The 17,215-nt window shown below is 37.6% G+C and overlaps 1 protein-coding gene across 1 annotated transcript; it reads right to left on the bottom strand.

Annotated features, from left to right (window-relative positions):
- Positions 1-294: 294 nt before the first annotated feature.
- LOC140146215 (general transcription factor IIF subunit 1-like) lies at positions 295-16,577 on the bottom strand. Its single transcript, XM_072167998.1, is given in 13 exon segments — positions 295-820; positions 2,909-3,005; positions 3,720-3,894; positions 5,248-5,327; positions 6,264-6,439; positions 7,540-7,650; positions 8,939-9,042; positions 9,247-9,370; positions 9,864-10,034; positions 10,517-10,716; positions 12,478-12,550; positions 13,545-13,657; positions 16,428-16,577. Coding segments are annotated over 13 exon segments (1,665 nt in total). The 5' UTR covers positions 16,443-16,577; the 3' UTR covers positions 295-594.
- Positions 16,578-17,215: the final 638 nt, after the last annotated feature.

Here is a 17,215-nt window from a genome sequence, read left to right as displayed (position 1 = left end):
TGGGGGTCATTGGGTGTAAGCAGATGAAAAAGGGGGGTCATTGAGTGGCAGATGCCTCAAAAAGGGGGTCTATTGACAGGCATTATGATGAGTGTAGCTAGACCAAATTGAACAAAAACCATTTTAGTAGAGAGTATGGACTGTGACAGGCCATCTGCCCCTCTCTGACATTACAAATCCTCCAAGTTCTTTGAATGCATGCTTGAATGCCACTTCCCAGCCGTGGCTGTGCCCCCGAAGGTACTGGAACCAGTTCTAGGCCTATCCTTTATGTAAGTTAAAAAAGCCGGGGGTACTCACTATATAAGGTACATGTATACGGGGATGTGACATTTTATTGGGTCAGTTTTCTAACAAAAAAAATCCCTAAATATGGACACCGGTTTGAGAAAAAATGGTCAAAAACTGTCAAATCAGCCACATTTTTATGGAAAAAAATCCCTAAACATGGGTATGTTTCCATCCACTATGCCAATACATTTCATCCGTTATGTTTCTCTTCTCTGGGTTCAATTTATGTAAAATCATGGTCACTCTTTTGACGTCCTCCTCTGAGGAGAGACTAGTTTCATGCAAGTGGATTGGGGTTTTGTGTTATCGGCTAGCAGGTTTACTGTCATCTTTAATATGCCAATACATTTTGTCCTTAATTTTTCTCTGCTCTGGATTCAGTTTGCGTAAAATCATGGTGACCCGTCTGACGACCTCCTCAGAGGTGAGACCCGTTTTCTTTGGATTTAATTTATATAACAAGTCTTTGGTTGTCATAGGTTTCCTCATCAAGTATCTTCTCACGACATCTTCTGTTAAACCCACCTCCCTGTAACACAAAAATAAAGAAAAGAAATAAAATGAAGAAAACAATAAACATGTGTACTCTAATTATGACCCCCAGTCATTGTATTGGGTTATTCCAGTTGAAATCTATACAACCTTTGGTCCAGGTTAATCATTTTAAAACCCATTTTAAAACCCATACTCCCCCTGTATTTTGGCTTCACTAACATCTTCCACAAATGGAGTGGAGCTTGTACAGTAGAGACGATTCATATCCCCATTCCGACTGAGGTCAACCAAAAAAGCGGACTTGTAGTACTCGAGTACAATACTCGTACTCGAGAACAAGTACTTTTGGTACTCAGTACTTGTGCATCAATACTCGTACTCAGTACTCATGACCAAGTACTCGTACTTGTACTCATGGCTTGGAATTTTGGAACTCGTACTCATACTCATGCCAATCTACTCGTACTCATGAAAAAATACTTGTACTCGTAGAAAATACTCATGATAGTTTTCCTGTAAGTTGTTACTATCAAATTATCACATAAGATCTGACTGTATTTTCTTGTCTTGCCCATTCAGGCCCTACTGCAGGTACATGTATATTGCACTTGTAAGTCATGATGTGCACAAAGTTATATTTACAGGTCTACACATAGGCCTACATGTACAATGTGTATGTATAATGTTGAGCACAGAATGTTTTCATGGATTCTGAGAGTAAGACATTTTTTGTTTGTTTTCAAATTGTATTTTCTAAATCTGTTGTCTCAAATTGTTGGGTCATCAGTCATCAGCAAAATAAATAAATGAGATTATTACTATGTTAACTGTCTTATTGAGATAATACTGATTATATGATAAATAAATAATTAATACTATTATTTATTGTTGTTGATTGTTACCCCATTGTTACCAAGCAATATTGTACTAGTAAATGTCTAATATGTCATTATCAAAATTGTATTATTATCAAAATTTTGGATATGCTGTTTTTGTTTTGAAAAACGTAAAATTATTTCTTTCTTTAATCCCCCTTGAGCATAAGTAAAATAAAATACATAAATGGTTCTCCTACCCGCCCACCTCCTTTTTGGACAATTCTTGACAATTTTTTTTGTTTATGTTTTTTTTTATTTTTGCTTAATAACTCTGTTGCACAAATAATTTTTATTGTAAAAAGTGTTCTGAAGTATACTGGTTGTCACTTTCAAACCCATTTTGCACTACTGCCTACTTGACCCCCGACTATAATAGAAATGGGAATTAATACATTCAAGGCCCCCTCCTCTTTCACAAGATCGGTAATATATCTGGTATCGGAAATTCAACATAAATAGTAAATCCCTCCCTCATCCTTTCTGAAAAAAGGCCTGGACAAGAAACATTTATATATACGCCTATTTTTACTTGGTCTTATAATTTATGTTACACTATTTTAAATCTCCCTGATGTCTTAAATTGCAACTTGTCATTTTACACTTGACTTTTAAAGATATCTGCTGAAAATCAATAATCGTTTTCTTGATCATTGATTATGAACTCATTGTGTTCCGCTTGTAATTGTACTCGTGTTCCTACTCATACCTAAGTACTCGTACTCATGCATCAATACTCGTACTCGTACTTGTACTCATGCCTAAGTACTCATACTCATACGTTATAATTTTACTGTACTCGTACTCGTACTCATGGCCAAGTACTCGTACTCATACGTTATAATTTTACTGTACTCGTACTCATGGCCAAGTACTCGTACTCAGAAAAAGTACTCATACTACAAGTCTGCCCTAAGGTCAAAAAGGCAAGCAGATATAGACCCAAAATAAATGGCCTGAAATGCTGCATGCATCATGACTGCTTATGGAGTACAGCTTTTGGGCTATTCAAGTTGAAATTCAAACACCCCTAATCCCCTATGGAAGACATGACCTAAATCTCCTACACATGAAGCATAGATTTCAAATGGAGTCACCATTCAGATAACCCCATTTGAAATTCATACTCCCTGTGCGGAAGATTAATTTCTTCCATATGGGTTGTATAGATTTCAATTTGAATAGCCCATTGTCACAATTGCCTATTTTTGTCCTGAGTGGCTCGGAATCAGTAAGCTTATACTTACGGTGTAGTAGGTGTTTTTGATCCTGATGGTACTGGGCTGTCCGTTCTGGCTTTCTTGGATGGGCGGGGCTCTGCAGATCCAGGTCTCTTCAAGCTTCCTGCAGAACATAAATAAACAAAAATAATTCTTCATCACAATAGACATGCCTATTTCAACAGCTCATTTTTGTTAATCTTCAAATAGCAAGTGCTAAGGGAGCGGTCATTATATTTTGGTGAGCAAGAGGGGGAATTCAAAAATTTTTTGAGGAAAAAGAGGGGAAGGAAAATTTTAAATGGAGAAAAAAAATAGTGGGGAACATGGAAATTTTGAACGGAAGTGAACGGGGGAATGCAATTGTTTGATAAAAACTAATTTGATAATCCCCCATTCCCCCGGCATAAATTGTGACCGGCATAACTGTTTGATTTCCAACCTTTCTTTGTGTGTTCATATTTAGTGCAGAGACACAGGCTATTTTCAAAATACAGATTTTTGCTCAGAAAGTAACAAGGGATTCTTATTTATTGCTAGCCAAGTAAGCTTCTGCTGCTATTCCTGTAGGGAACCTGGATGGCCAAGCAAAAGTTCAGTTTTGATGATTGAAGAATTGGTCATAATATGTAACAACATAAAGAGAACTTGTTACACTGGCTTACAACTTTGTAAAAGATGGATTATGGAGATATGGCTTTGTGTTACTGGAAAAAAATTTAATTCTGGAAATTTTGAAACCAAAATCCAATTTTTGAAAAAACTTGGACATGAGTCCTTGTGTTTCTGAGCCCTCAATATGTTTCTGTGAAGAAACAAAACAAATTTTTAATCTTACCTCCTGGTCCTGGTATTTCTAATTTGACAGCCGCACCTGATAATGTATTATCTGTACTAGGTTTAGCGCCATTTTCACTGCCTGTGATTGGTGTACTGGGACGGCTCCCTCCCCTACTTGAACTCTTGGATGACGATTTCTGTGATGACTGAGGTTTCTTTGCTGTATTCTTTTTCTGTAACAGAAAAGTAAATAGTTAAAATTATGGGAACTCTCTAGTCCGAAGGTTTCCTAGTCTGAAGGCTCCATAATCCGAAGGTTCGCTAGTCCAAACACGTAAATTTACCATTCGCTAGTCAGAATTCCGAAAGGTTTACAAGTCCGAATATCGGGTTCTCTAGTCCGAGGGTTCGCTAGTCCGAATGTTCGCTAGTCCGAATAATAAATAAGGTTCTCTAGTCCGAATATAGAATACGGCTCGCTAACCCTAAACACTAACCCTAACCCTTATTTTATATTCGGACTAGAGAACATTCGGATTAGCGAACTTAATTTGGTTTTCGGACTAGAGAACCTTCAGACTAGAGAACCTTCAGACTAGTGACTCTTCGGACTAGAGAGAAGTAACGAATAGTATACCAGATTGGGCTATTCCATTGAAAATTCACACTACCCCTGTGGAAGATTTTGGAAATATCGTCCATAGAGGGAGTATGAATTTCAAATGGAATGAACACATTATGCAGCTCCATTTAAAACTCACCATCCCTCTGTGGAAGATTTGTATGAAATTCAAAGAGCTACCTTACATGTTCATTCCATTTGAAATTCATACTCCCCTTGAGGAAAATATTTCCAAAAGCTTCCAAAGGGGTAGTGTGAAATTTAATTGGAATAGCCCATTGCAACTTTGGAGGTTTGGAAAAAAAAAGGTTACCGTGTGTCGGAGTAGTCAAGGTCGTTCAACTCCAAAAAATAAATTTTCATTTCGTCTAGATTATGAGATTAATGTAAAGTTGCACCTTGAAAATTTGAATGGGTATGGAATGCAAAACATGCACTTTCAAAAATTGCATAGTGTATTGTGATTCGATCTTGAGCTCTATGTTGTTTAATGAAGATGTTTCATTTTGACACTCTTTACATCATAACTCAAGACCTACAAAAGTGTAACTGTGATATTTGAATTCTTCGTCAAGTCCGCTTCAAAATAACCACAACAATTTTCACCAGAGTTCATTAATAGTCACAGGATACCATGATTCGACCAATTCATAACACACTACCTCTGACTCATGATAAGTTCAGGAAAAAAGGTTAAAGGGCATTGGACCTTGACCATTCCCTGGAATCGAGCCTAGAACTACTGCATAGTGTGCAGTTAATGAGCCCCTCCATTGGGCTATTCCATTTGAAATCCTTATACCCCCTATGGAAGACATGACCTTAATCTTCCCACAGGGAGTGTGAATTTCAAATGGGGTTACCTGAGAGGGTGACTCAATTTGAAATCTACACCCCCTATGTTGAAGATTAAGGTTAAGTCTTCCATAGGGTGTAATGTATTTCAACTGGGATAGCCCATTACCTGCATAAAAATAGATGATTGTATTTTGGTATCGTCAATATCACTATCTCCAGAATCTGATCCACTGGAATCACTTGCATCTGCAACAACAATAAACAAATACAACTGGTAAGAATCAAACAAATATCACCAAATGTAGAATACCTATTTGGGATTTTCAACAAAACTGCCCGATCTGTGTCATAGACCTTCAGTAACTTGTTGTGTCAGCACATGTGCAAATGATGACTAAAAAATGTTTTATCACACACGTTCATATAATCACCACACACATACACCCCCTGCACACCCTATACAGATAATACACACCAGCACAGAAACATACAAAGAATGGAACTTCCTTTAACCATAACCTTGCTGAATCCTTGTCTTGTGTTCCACAGCCGAGGGTTCAAAACTGCACAGAGATGGGGAAAAAATACAATTTTCCCTTCATATTCTTTCTTTCTTCCATCCTTCTTCCCCTTCCCTTGGCCACAAAAGCAGATAGGTTTGAGGCCTAAATGCAGCAAGGCTAGGTGTTAGGGTTAAAGTCTGCAGATAGGTTTGAGGCCTAAAAGCAGCAAGGCTAGGTGTTAGGGTTAAAGTCTGCAGATAGGTTTGAGGCCTAAAAGCAGCAAGGCTAGGTGTTAGGGTTAAAGTCTGTAGATATGTTTGAGGCCTAAAAGCAGCAAGGCTAGGTGTTAGGGTTAAAGTCTGCAGATAGGTTTGAGGCCTAAAAGCAGCAAGGCTAGGTGTTAGGGTTAAAGTCTGCAGATAGGTTTGAGGCCTAAAAGCAGCAAGGCTATGTGTTAGGGTTAAAGTCTGCAGATAATTTTGAGGCCTAAAAGCAGCAAGGCTAAGTGGTAGGGTTAAAGTCTGCAGATAGGTTTGAGGCCTAAAAGCAGCAAGGCTAGGTGTTAGGGTTAAAGTCTGCAGATAGGTTTGAGGCCTAAAAGCAGCAAGGCTAGGTGTTAGGGTTAAAGTCTGCTTCCCAAAGTCATGCACCAAGGATAGGTAACTTGAAACATGCTTACTTTTACTGCCAGGCTTGTCTCCTTCCTTATTAGCCTCTCCTCCTTCTTCCTTCTTCTTCTCCTCCTCCTCTTTATTCTCTCCTTCCTCTGCTTCTTCCTCTTCTTCGTCCTCCATGTTCTTCATTTCTTCATCCAAACCTTTGATGTCCGTCTTGATTTCTTCTGCTTCTTCATCGCTGTACACAAAAAAATATATAATTCAATAATTATATTTCATTTTTAGGGAAAGGAGACACAACCTATTGTTTTACATGTTTGGAAATAGTCACAATTTAATAGGCCATTTCAAATCAAGACAAAAAATGTTCGGAAAACCAGATGCAGTTAGTGTTATTTATTCAGTAAGTTAGCGGTCAAAATGGCGGACAAGAAATGTCACGAATCACTGTACCCTTTAGAGGGAAAATAAAGCTTATTTAGCCAATGTCAACATGGGGTCATCAAGTAAAATATTTCCTAACATATTGAACACCTCCGCTATTTGGCACTTTACAATATGACAGTAATGGAATGAATGGGGCAAATGTTCCTTATTTTTCAGGCGGCCTACAAATAATTTTGACAAAGAATGACGTCACAGGGGTAACATCAATCTCTTACACAAGACATATCACATGTTTGGCTGTGTCTTTCATACAGATTTGTGTTCAGGCTAAATTGTTGCATTTGTGTTAGCTTATGACCAGTAATTACAAACTGGATCATCCATATACAAACAGCAGCTGTCTTCAGAAAACTTTGATTTGAAAAGGTCTATTTTCCTGTTCATTATGTCAGGATCATGCGATGGCAAGCTGTAGACATCACCAGTGACTTTTATCGTGAGTATCAAGAATTAGGGGGATTTAGTCTTATTTGACATACTGCAAATTGGTATAGGCAGTTTATACAGAGTGCTGTGGGCCTGATTAAACCTAATTGGCCTGTACTTACCGATATGGTAAATTTGCCATATTGGTTTGTCAAACATGGTGACCAAAATAGGGCATTCTTGCATTTATCTGTGAAAGCCTGACATCAATTGCCACAATACATGACACTTGTGCAAACAAACACATTTTAAATCAAACTTTACCAGGTGCATGGCAAACCTGTCCGGAAGTACATTATTTTTCCCTTTTTGATCTATACACAAACATGCAGATGAAATAATACAAACAAAATTTTTTGGAATATATAAAAATTCGGGAACCCTAATAAATTTGGGAAACTGGCATCTCTGAAAACATGGCAGAGTTGGTACTCTTTTTGTCTAATCTCGTTAGTTTATACCGACCTTGACATTTCTGACAGATAATCAAATTCCCTGCCTTCAAAATCACCGGTATCGCTCTCTTCTTCTGCTTCTGAACCTGAATCTTTCTTTTTGGTCTCGCTGGTGCTTTACCTTTCTTCTTAGTTTTCTTCTTTTTCTTGCCTATATAATAATGTATATAAAACGTCACAAAAAGTAATTACCACCTTTATTACGAGATAATAACTCAAAATCTATGCATCAAATTTAAAAAACTGAAATAGCAAAAACAAGCTCAGTTTATAGTTTGTTAGGCTTAAAATTGGTGAAAAAAGACTCATAACATCGGGAGTTGATAAAGCGTGACATGCACGCAGTTGGGTACAGCACTTATTCTAGTAATGTATTGCATATTATGTGACTGGTGCGTGCTTATGTGAATTTATGCAAACGTAAGTTGTGTGCAGTGACCAAAACTGAATAATTTTCGCTAATTATAAATCAAATAAACTTGCACATTTTGACACCTTACTTATCTGGATAGCTCAAAATTTGTCGCCTTGGCAACTCCTTGAATGAAAAAACGATAGATTTTCAAAAGTTGCATTAAACAGCTACTCAGGTCAGTGCACCATTACATTCTCTAGAATGGTCAAGGATGACCCACGGGGACCTGTGACAGGCAGGTCCAGGCAGTCTAGCAACAAATGCAACATTTTCTAGGTGCAACTTTTGATTCTTCATCTTTTTCATTCTAAGGCTCACCATGGCAACAGATTTTGGGCTATCATCACAAATGAGGCATCAAAATCTGCAGCACAAACCTGTGGTTTTTTTTTTTTTTTGCTATTTCAGTTTTTAAAATTTGATGCATAGATTTTGAGTTCTTATCTTATACTTAATGTGAATATTTATACTCCCTGCACAGTGAGTGTTAAATTTCAAATGGGATTACCTATACATGTATGGGTGACTCCATTTGAAATATATACCCTCTGTGTGGAAGATAACGATCATGTCTTCCATAGGGGGTGTGGATTTCAACTATAATAGCCCGATAGTGGTTACAGACACTACGTAAAAATGCTGCTGCATTTCTCATAATTACAAAACATTGAACTATACAATGTTTAAAAAATTTTATGTCTCAAAGCTGTGTGTGTTCGATTTAAAACAGTAAGCATTTGTATCCTAGAAATACCCCCTTGTTTTTTATAATAGTAGCACAAATGTATCAGCAAAAATTTGTTTTATAAGAATTTGTTGGAAGAATTGCATGATTAACACTTTAAATTAGGCAAAAATATTTCATCAAATGTATGAAAATGTAAATTTTGAAAGTTTTGCGCATATCTCTACTAAAACTTCGAACCAGGGAAAAAATCAACACATAATTACCATTGTGCATTGGATTTTAAAATCTGCCCAATTCCAAAATGACTGTGACTGATTTTTTTTGGTCTCACCTTTTGATCCTGCGTCGCTATCTTCTGAGCTATCATCTGATGACATTAAGTCGCGATAATCATCATCTTCTAAAATCGTCTGCAGGAAAAAAAATGATAAAATTGATGTAATGTTGATATTAACTCTTTTAATTGAAAACAAAGGGAAGTAATGGAAGTGTAGCATTTGATGAAATGGGGTGATATATCATGTCGCAAAGGATTCTGGGAAGGGTATGATATCTTCTCTGTCAAGAACAAAAAAAAAAGGGGAAAATATAACTTTGGCAGTTTTAAAGCTCACCAGTGATTTTGTCTTTACTTTCGTCTTCTTTTTCTCCTCTTCCTCTGCAGCGGCGCCCTCATCACCTGTGTCCTTTAATCGTTTTTGCACCATGAGACTAAAGTAATTGAAGGATCTGTCTCTCCTGAAAAACAAATAAAAAGTCAAACATGAAGAAAAGTGCTAGTTTGATTTGAAATACCATAGATTTCCGTCTACAAGCATATGTCAGAGATGGCAATATTTGAGAATTGGAAATAGGGAGGTTTTATTTTTTAGGGAGCAACTGAGCCGTAATTTGGGGGGCTTCAGGGGCCCGTCTTCAAGTTAGGGACCCTTATGGGAGTCGAGGGGGCAGCACCCCCAAAGCTCCTGGATTTTAGCTTGTTATTACCGAATTAAAAAGACCAGTCTGCCTCTGACATCATCTGTCAATTATACTCACAATTTGTTAATGAGTGTCATGATGATTGAGTTTCTGAACGTGGCGGTACACCAGGAATCAACCACTATAGCGTGGAATGGTTTGTACATGTACAGGAGTCTAGGCCTTATGGTAAACTCCTCCTCAGTCTCTCTACATTTAATACAATATGTTTATCAACACTTGAAGTATGCACTAAGAGTCTAAACCTTACCTGGTAAACTCCTCCTCAGCCTCCTCTGCATTCAATGTAGCATGCTTTATATTTTGTTGGAATATATACCATGAGTCTACCGGTATAGCATGGAATGTCCCGTCTGATTGTTGTGTGAATAGGTAATAGTTAGCATTTTCTGTAATTAAGCCAGCCTTTTTGCCACGGTACCTAGAATGAAAAGAAATCACAAACAAAATTTCAGCAGAAATTTCTTTTGAAAGATTTCTCTTGATGACGTTAAGGGTGTTGAGCTGTCGTCAGGTGTGATTCTGACTTCTTCAGGTCTTCAGGACTTTGGTCTACACTAATGATAGATATGATAAAAAAAAAGCATTTTAATTTAGGCTATTGTAAATGCAAACTTTGGGGATACAAAAGAAAAAAACCTACCAAATTATTATAATTTTTCATTTTTTTTTTCTTAATTTTTGAAAAATGTTCTTTTGAAAGATTTCTTTTGATGTCATTAAGGCTGCCGAGTCTTGTACATCACTAGATGAGTATCCACCATCATCTTGGGAATTAACAGCTGATGGAATAAGCTGCATAATCCCTCAATGCTGTTTTGGCAATAGGCTTATTTTGTGTAGGCTAATATGAAGGATACACCATTTCCCCCTACGTTATTCCAATTTTATTCCCTCGCTTACTTTTTCTCTGGTTTTCCTGGGACTTTTAGCAACCATGGTTGATCATCTGGCTTGTATTTTTTTGAGATGATTCCGTATTTTTTCCGTCTAGCTTCCTCTCTCCTCTCCCTACCAAATTCACTCCCTGCTCCTACTGTCGGCATGTCCTCATCAGCGAAAGATTTAAATTCACGCATATTATTCTCTCTGTCCATATAAACCTGGAATGGAATATAAAATATGGATATGGATGAGACTGCAGGGCTCAAAATAGACAGGGGTCAGGGGCAGGGGTTAGTAATACCCGCAAAATCGAGTCCTGTTCAAAAATTGTGCTACCCGGGTACAAAAACCAGGAGCTCGATACCCAAATGACATTATTTAATATATTTACAAGCCTTGCCATGAACTATATGTAGTTTGCTTAAAAAGTTGCAAATTTGAATGGCATCATAGTGAGTTGATAAACTTGGTCCCTGTAGTCTATAAGTTGCCAAATTCCAATTACAATGAGGCCAGAGTTCAATGTAATGAAAGAGCTGTTCTTTAACCTGTTTACATTAAATATTTTGCAAGTATATATTTTCAACAAATACCATTGCTACATACTCACAACTGTTTGAGATCAAAAAATAAGTGCAAATTTTGCACTCCACTTTGACTTGACCCCTGGTGATACTTGTACCCCAGGTACCTAGCTGACCCGGGCACAGAATTACCAGAAAATCACAGGCTTAGGGACTAAGGACACCCCTGGAAAATCCCCAAATAACCCTCAAAAATTAAATCATAATATGGGGACAATATTTAATAGAATATACCCCTGAAGGAAACTATTTTGAGGCTTGTGGCTCAAAATAGATGGGGATATGAGTATCCCACCCTTACCAGAATCTCAACAGTAGCCCTAAAAGTTAAATTACAGGGGCGATAAATGTAACCCACAAAATATAACAACAATTTGATTTTGAGGCCTAGATGAGAGGCTCTATCAACTTAGTGTAAGAATGATCCATTTTATGTTTAAATCCAGCAAAAGCTAGGAGGAGGATCCAGGATTGTCAATTAGGGGGAGGCAAAGAGGCTCTAATTTGTTAAAGTTGGGCTGATTTGGCATATTTTTCTGGATATGAGCATAATTTCCGATGTTATGGGAAATTTTAGGAGGGGTCATGCACATGTGGATCCACCCCTGGGAAAATGTTGAAATCTATTAAGAATTACATAATTTAGTACCTATATGGGACATTTTGGTTGGACTCTTTCTACACCTTATTCAATGTTTTTGATGCAAATTGTTGGATCTTGAATGATTGGATCTTCACAGGGTGTTGTTTTCAAATTGAATACCTACAGTAGAAATTTTGCTTGAATGAATGAACACAACCTGACATAGCGTGATGATATTTTGCGTACACTGCGCCTGTGGGTGAGTAACAGCGTAGTTTAATCCAACCTGATAATGCAATAATTGGTTTAGTACTGTAACCAAGGTCGTGCATGCGCGTTCTAGTTTGAAATACATGGTAAACGAGCATGATTGGATCGTGTACAGTTGTTGAAAGCTGTGTTTATTCAATTGAAATTCCTTGGCTCTCAGACATGCTCCTCGTGGACTGTCTTTTGGAATTTGCAGGAGAGCATTAAATAGCTCTTCTGGAACCTTCAAAGAGAGCTGTTTAGAGCATTTACAATAGAATATAAGGAGAGAATGGTTAATTAAGGAGAGCTGAAAATCACTCTCCTATATCAGATTTAAGGAGAGCAAGAGAGAGCATTGCTCATGCTCTCCTCAAAAGGCTCCTTCTGTTAGGACACTGTTCATCAACCCCAATATCTTTGTACATTACACTTATAGAATGACCTTTGAGTATGTTGGGTAAAAATCTCATGCTTCACAATGGAAGGTCAAATGTTGAGACTGATTGTTAGATGGAAGTCACTGAACTAAGCCGTCAAAGATTGTACTATTTTCTAAATACCTTTGTACTTTTAGAGAAATCTATCTTATCTCCTCTGTTGAACTGCATCACATTGTATTTCTTCTTGATATCTCTGCAAAGAATGAAGTAAAATAGAGGGTTGGGTCAAAACGGAATGCTAATTAACAATCAATTTTGCTGAGGGCAGTCATGTAACAGTATGGTAAAGAAGTTGTAGGTTTGACGCAAGGTGGTGCCATATGGGTACAAAGACCAATTCTTCCCATATCTCTTTGTAACAAATCAAAATAGTTCTTACATTTACATAATTGGGCTAGTCCGCATGAGACTCGGCTAAAACAAAAGTCATTGTCTTACTATTGCAAATTTTCATTGTTAAAGTGATTAATTTCATGGATGAAAACAGTGATTGAATTAACCATTCGTGGACCTTTAATGTGATTCAAAACCCCTATTTCTAGCTGCTCCACATCATATAAGCTATTAAAGTTAGGGCCCCCCCCCCCCACAATGAGTCATGTTTTACTTTCACATCACATTTCCCACTCACGATCAAGGGGGTATAAGCGACATAGTATCCCGAAGCGAGCGAGCCGCTATGGTTTCCAAAAGTTTGTGGTATACAACAGTTTCTCTCCTTATGGTATAAGGTATACAGTCTGTAGCAAAGACTAGGTAAGACTAGTCAGTAGGGCTGAAGGAATTAATCCTAAAATTCTCCTTGCCTCTTTTCTTTTGCCTTCCTTTTCTCTTGTCAAGGGGCACTTTTCTCTTTCATTTTAGTCATGGGGAACCACTCTGCTATGCTAATGATCAGGGGCATTGTAAGAAAAGCAGGTGTACCTGCAGTGGGGTTTTAAATATTAAAATATCTTACCCAGGGTTGCCAAACCTGCGATTTGGTAGCTCAATTGGGTAACTTTTGAAGATTTTTGACAATTTTCTGTCCCATTAGAAACCAATGGCTTTAAGAAAAAAATTGGGTGACTTTTCAACATTGGCTCCTGCAACTTCCAATAGTTTCTGCCCATAGAAACAAATGGTTAAGAAAAATTGGGTGACTTTTGATAATTTGACCTGAAATTTTTTGGCAACTCTGGTCTTACCTGGCTAATTTGACTGTGTACTCCTTCACTACAGGGGCTTTACTGGTATGCGGTGTGTACACCTTGTTGGCAGGCGGTGTGGCTACCTTGCTGGTAGGTAGTGTGGATGTACTCTGCAATAAAAATTAATGAAAAAATTGGTAATTTATACCATGCACCAAAACATACGGGTAAAAGTACACTAATAAGCCAAATCGCCATTGGAAGTTTGCAATGCATCGTGGGACAGTTTTTGCAGTTTTGGGACACTTTGCCCCATGACCTATTGGGAAAATTCAGGAAATATAATCTAAAATGTTTTACAAGAATAAAAACAAACTCAAAAAATATGATTATTGAATAAATTAATTATTTAAATATTTTCAATGATAACATTATTACAATAACATTATTACAATAACAGATTAAATTAATATTAATTACAGCAATTTTTCTTGATATGTCAGAGGTCAAAGTGTACCAAAAGTGCTCTAAAAAACCTGAAGTTACAATACCGATTGGGCTTATACTTTGGTAAACTAAGGCAAGCTATAGGACTTCACCAAAATACTCAGTCAAGTTAGCTCAATCGTTAAGGCGTTCGACTATGGTGCGAGAGGTTGCGGGTTCGAACCCTGGTGGTGCCTAGTATGCTCTCGTGGAAAATTGAGTTAGCTTGAAATTCCCCGGACAAGGAACTTACTACTAATTGTCTCGTTGTAACCCATACGAAACTCGAGGAGCTGATCCTGGTTGCGATGGCTATTTGTGGAATGTCTAGGGTGTGCGTGATGCGCTCTTGTAGCAGCAAAGTCCCTGATTTGTTGTTAAATGGTTTATGGAATGATGTGGGGCCGTAGTGGTCAGCGACAACCTGTGAAGTGTGCTGAGGCTTGTGGATTAACGTCTAGGCGTTGTGCCCTGTGCGTAGCGCACTATAAATCACTGCGCTTTTTTTTTTTTACTCTGACAAGAGTTTTAACTGTAGGGAGAGAGTGCTCAGTTAAATTGAGGGGTCCGTAGTCAGTTCCAATAATTGAAACCCCCGGCTCCGACCAGGAGTTCCAACAAGTGCTGTGTATGTGTTTAATGTGTATTCACATCCATACGTAGCCGTCGTTATGAAGAAATCGTTGCTCCATAAATGATTGCAAATTACATGTATGTTGGTTTTTTTGTAATCATTTTTTACGATCTAAGGTGGGTACCAATTTTATACACATTGATGACATTTTAAAGATTTTTTTTCAAATTTCTGACCTGCATAAATCGTTAAGTGTGTATTTCCCATTGACATCCAAAATGGCGTATTGTAAGTCAGTCCTAAATAGGCCTATACATAGGCACGGCGTATAGGACTGGCAAGCGAGTCTATCATTTGCCTGTTGACGTTTTGATCGGCTTTGTTTTCTTCTTATTCTAAACTATGTTGCTGTTACACAGTGTCATGCTTCAGCGAGTCCGACAAGATTTGAATGCAACAGTCTCTAGCCTCGAATATGAAGCTCATTCATGGCAAATTCATGGCTAGACTTCTCAAGCTCAAGCAAGATGTAAGCCAGACACAAGCCAATTCTACATTGTACCTAAAAGCAGGCAGCCTTTAATATTTCTATAGATCTGCTGCGCATTCTCTTGGTCGGGCTGACATCACAAAGGGGAAATACAGTGTAGCCTTGTAAAACCAGTGTGTGCATGTGCAGTTCCCCTTTCTCGAGCTGGTTGGTATGCGCGCGCTTGTGCAAAGGGGACGAAGGGGACGAAGGGGACAATGTTCCCGGATGTCCGACCGAGTGAATTCGAATTGCATTGTTCTTGCCCTTTGGCAATTACAACTGCGCATGTGCAGAAACAAAAGTCGCCAAATAAAATTGGAGATAAATACGAGGAGGCTACTGTACATTTCCAATGCGGTAAACTGTGCCGTTTGCATAAAAACATCTTGTACTGGAATTTTGCCGATTATTTTGTCTTTATTTCTTCATGATACAGTGGAAACTCGTTAATACGAGATCGCTTAATGCTAGAAAACGCTTACTACAAACAGTCACACGTGGTCCTGATTTTCCCCTATTATTTACTGTACAAAAGAAACTGTTTAAAATGTACAGTAGCCTCCTCGTATTTATCTCCAATTTTTTTCCCATAATGCATTGCAAGTATGCCGAAATCTGGAATTGCGAACCGGCTTATTGCATCGTAATTTCATTTGTGTCCATGCTAAAAAAAAAATTATGTTTGTAACACAACATGAACTCACATGTTTTCAAGCAAATTCGCCGATAATAGGTGATCAAAAGCGATTGGAATGTTACAAAAGTACAGATCGCATTCAGCTTACTTTATATGAGATATGACCTTTGGAAAAATACGGCATAATTTGTCATGGTGCTTGCGGAATGCCATGCAGTAAAATACTAAAACGTTGCAGCAATTCATGATTGACAACTAAAAATCGGTGTGTCATTGTATCCTCCGCTGTCAGTTTCTTATCCACTCACTACGTCCTCACAAAAGCTTTGTGTTGATTACGTAATGTGTTATGGCAAATTGCAATAAGTATGACAAAATCAATGAAATAATGAGTAGTAGGGCGGGTTCCGGGCGGGTTTCTTCTTCGTCTTACGTAAACAGTATTGTTTAATTGTTGTGCTAAAAAACGGTTTCTCTACCTATATGGCGCACTAGCTGAAATACAGCAAGATAATGCCAGTTAGTAAATGTAAACCTGTATTTTAGCTAGAGTATCTCGAGCTAATGTAAGCTTGTCAATGATTCATGGATTTATATTTAAGCTTACTCATTTAACATTGCATGCCATGAAATACTGAGTGACACACCATGATGATGACAAAAATGATGATGATCACCAAGACTTATAAGCTAAATCTGTTATTTACTTACTGCCTTGAACGACATAGTAGCTGAACATGTACCAATTAGATCAAAAACATCTATATTTGCCTTGAAATTATACAAACAAAATCCAGTCAAATAGAGGTCAACTGAGTGTTTCCAGCTGTATTCGGGCTCTTTGTAGTTCACCTCATCGAGACAGCCCGTGGTACAAATAAAAGAAAGTGTGAAACTGAAAGTGCAAGTCCAAATGAACTGGAAAATTCGATGTTTTGCAGCGGAATGAACATTTGGCTACTATTTTATTTATGAGCAACATATTCTTTGTTAATCGGTTTTAAAGTTTCACAAGCAAGTATATTGTGTAATTAATGTAAGTATTAAAACAAGTGAGTAAACTTTTCTTAACTTCAGTATTGCTTTATCCGGGAAGCTTTGTTTTAGCATGTTTAGGGAGTGTTCATAAATACTTGGGGGGGTCAAAAAGTCTTAGGTCTTCAAAACAAAAAGAGGGACCAAAAAAGTTTTACTCCTTATAAAAGGGGGGGTCAAAAAGGTTAACCAATTTGTTCATGACTTTTTAACTGTTTTAGTGAATATTTCTCTGACTCTGGGAGGGTAGGCATGTTCACACAATTTTCAAGTAGGATATTTCACATTGAAATTATTTTGTTTAAAAAGGTGATTATTTAACTTAAAAAATGAGGGGTCAACCATGTCTGTAGGTCAAAAATTAGCGAAGTTATGGGCAAATGTCTGTTTTTAAAAAACTGCACTTTTCTGCGCCCATCATTGACAATGCCTTACACTGACTTACTGTACAAAAAAGCATGTAA

The sequence above is a fragment of the Amphiura filiformis genome, chromosome 2 (assembly GCF_039555335.1).
Source record: "Amphiura filiformis chromosome 2, Afil_fr2py, whole genome shotgun sequence".
Lineage (NCBI taxonomy): Eukaryota > Metazoa > Echinodermata > Ophiuroidea > Amphilepidida > Amphiuridae > Amphiura > Amphiura filiformis.
Note: the sequence above shows the minus strand (reverse complement) of the source record. Positions and strands in the feature narration are given on the sequence as shown.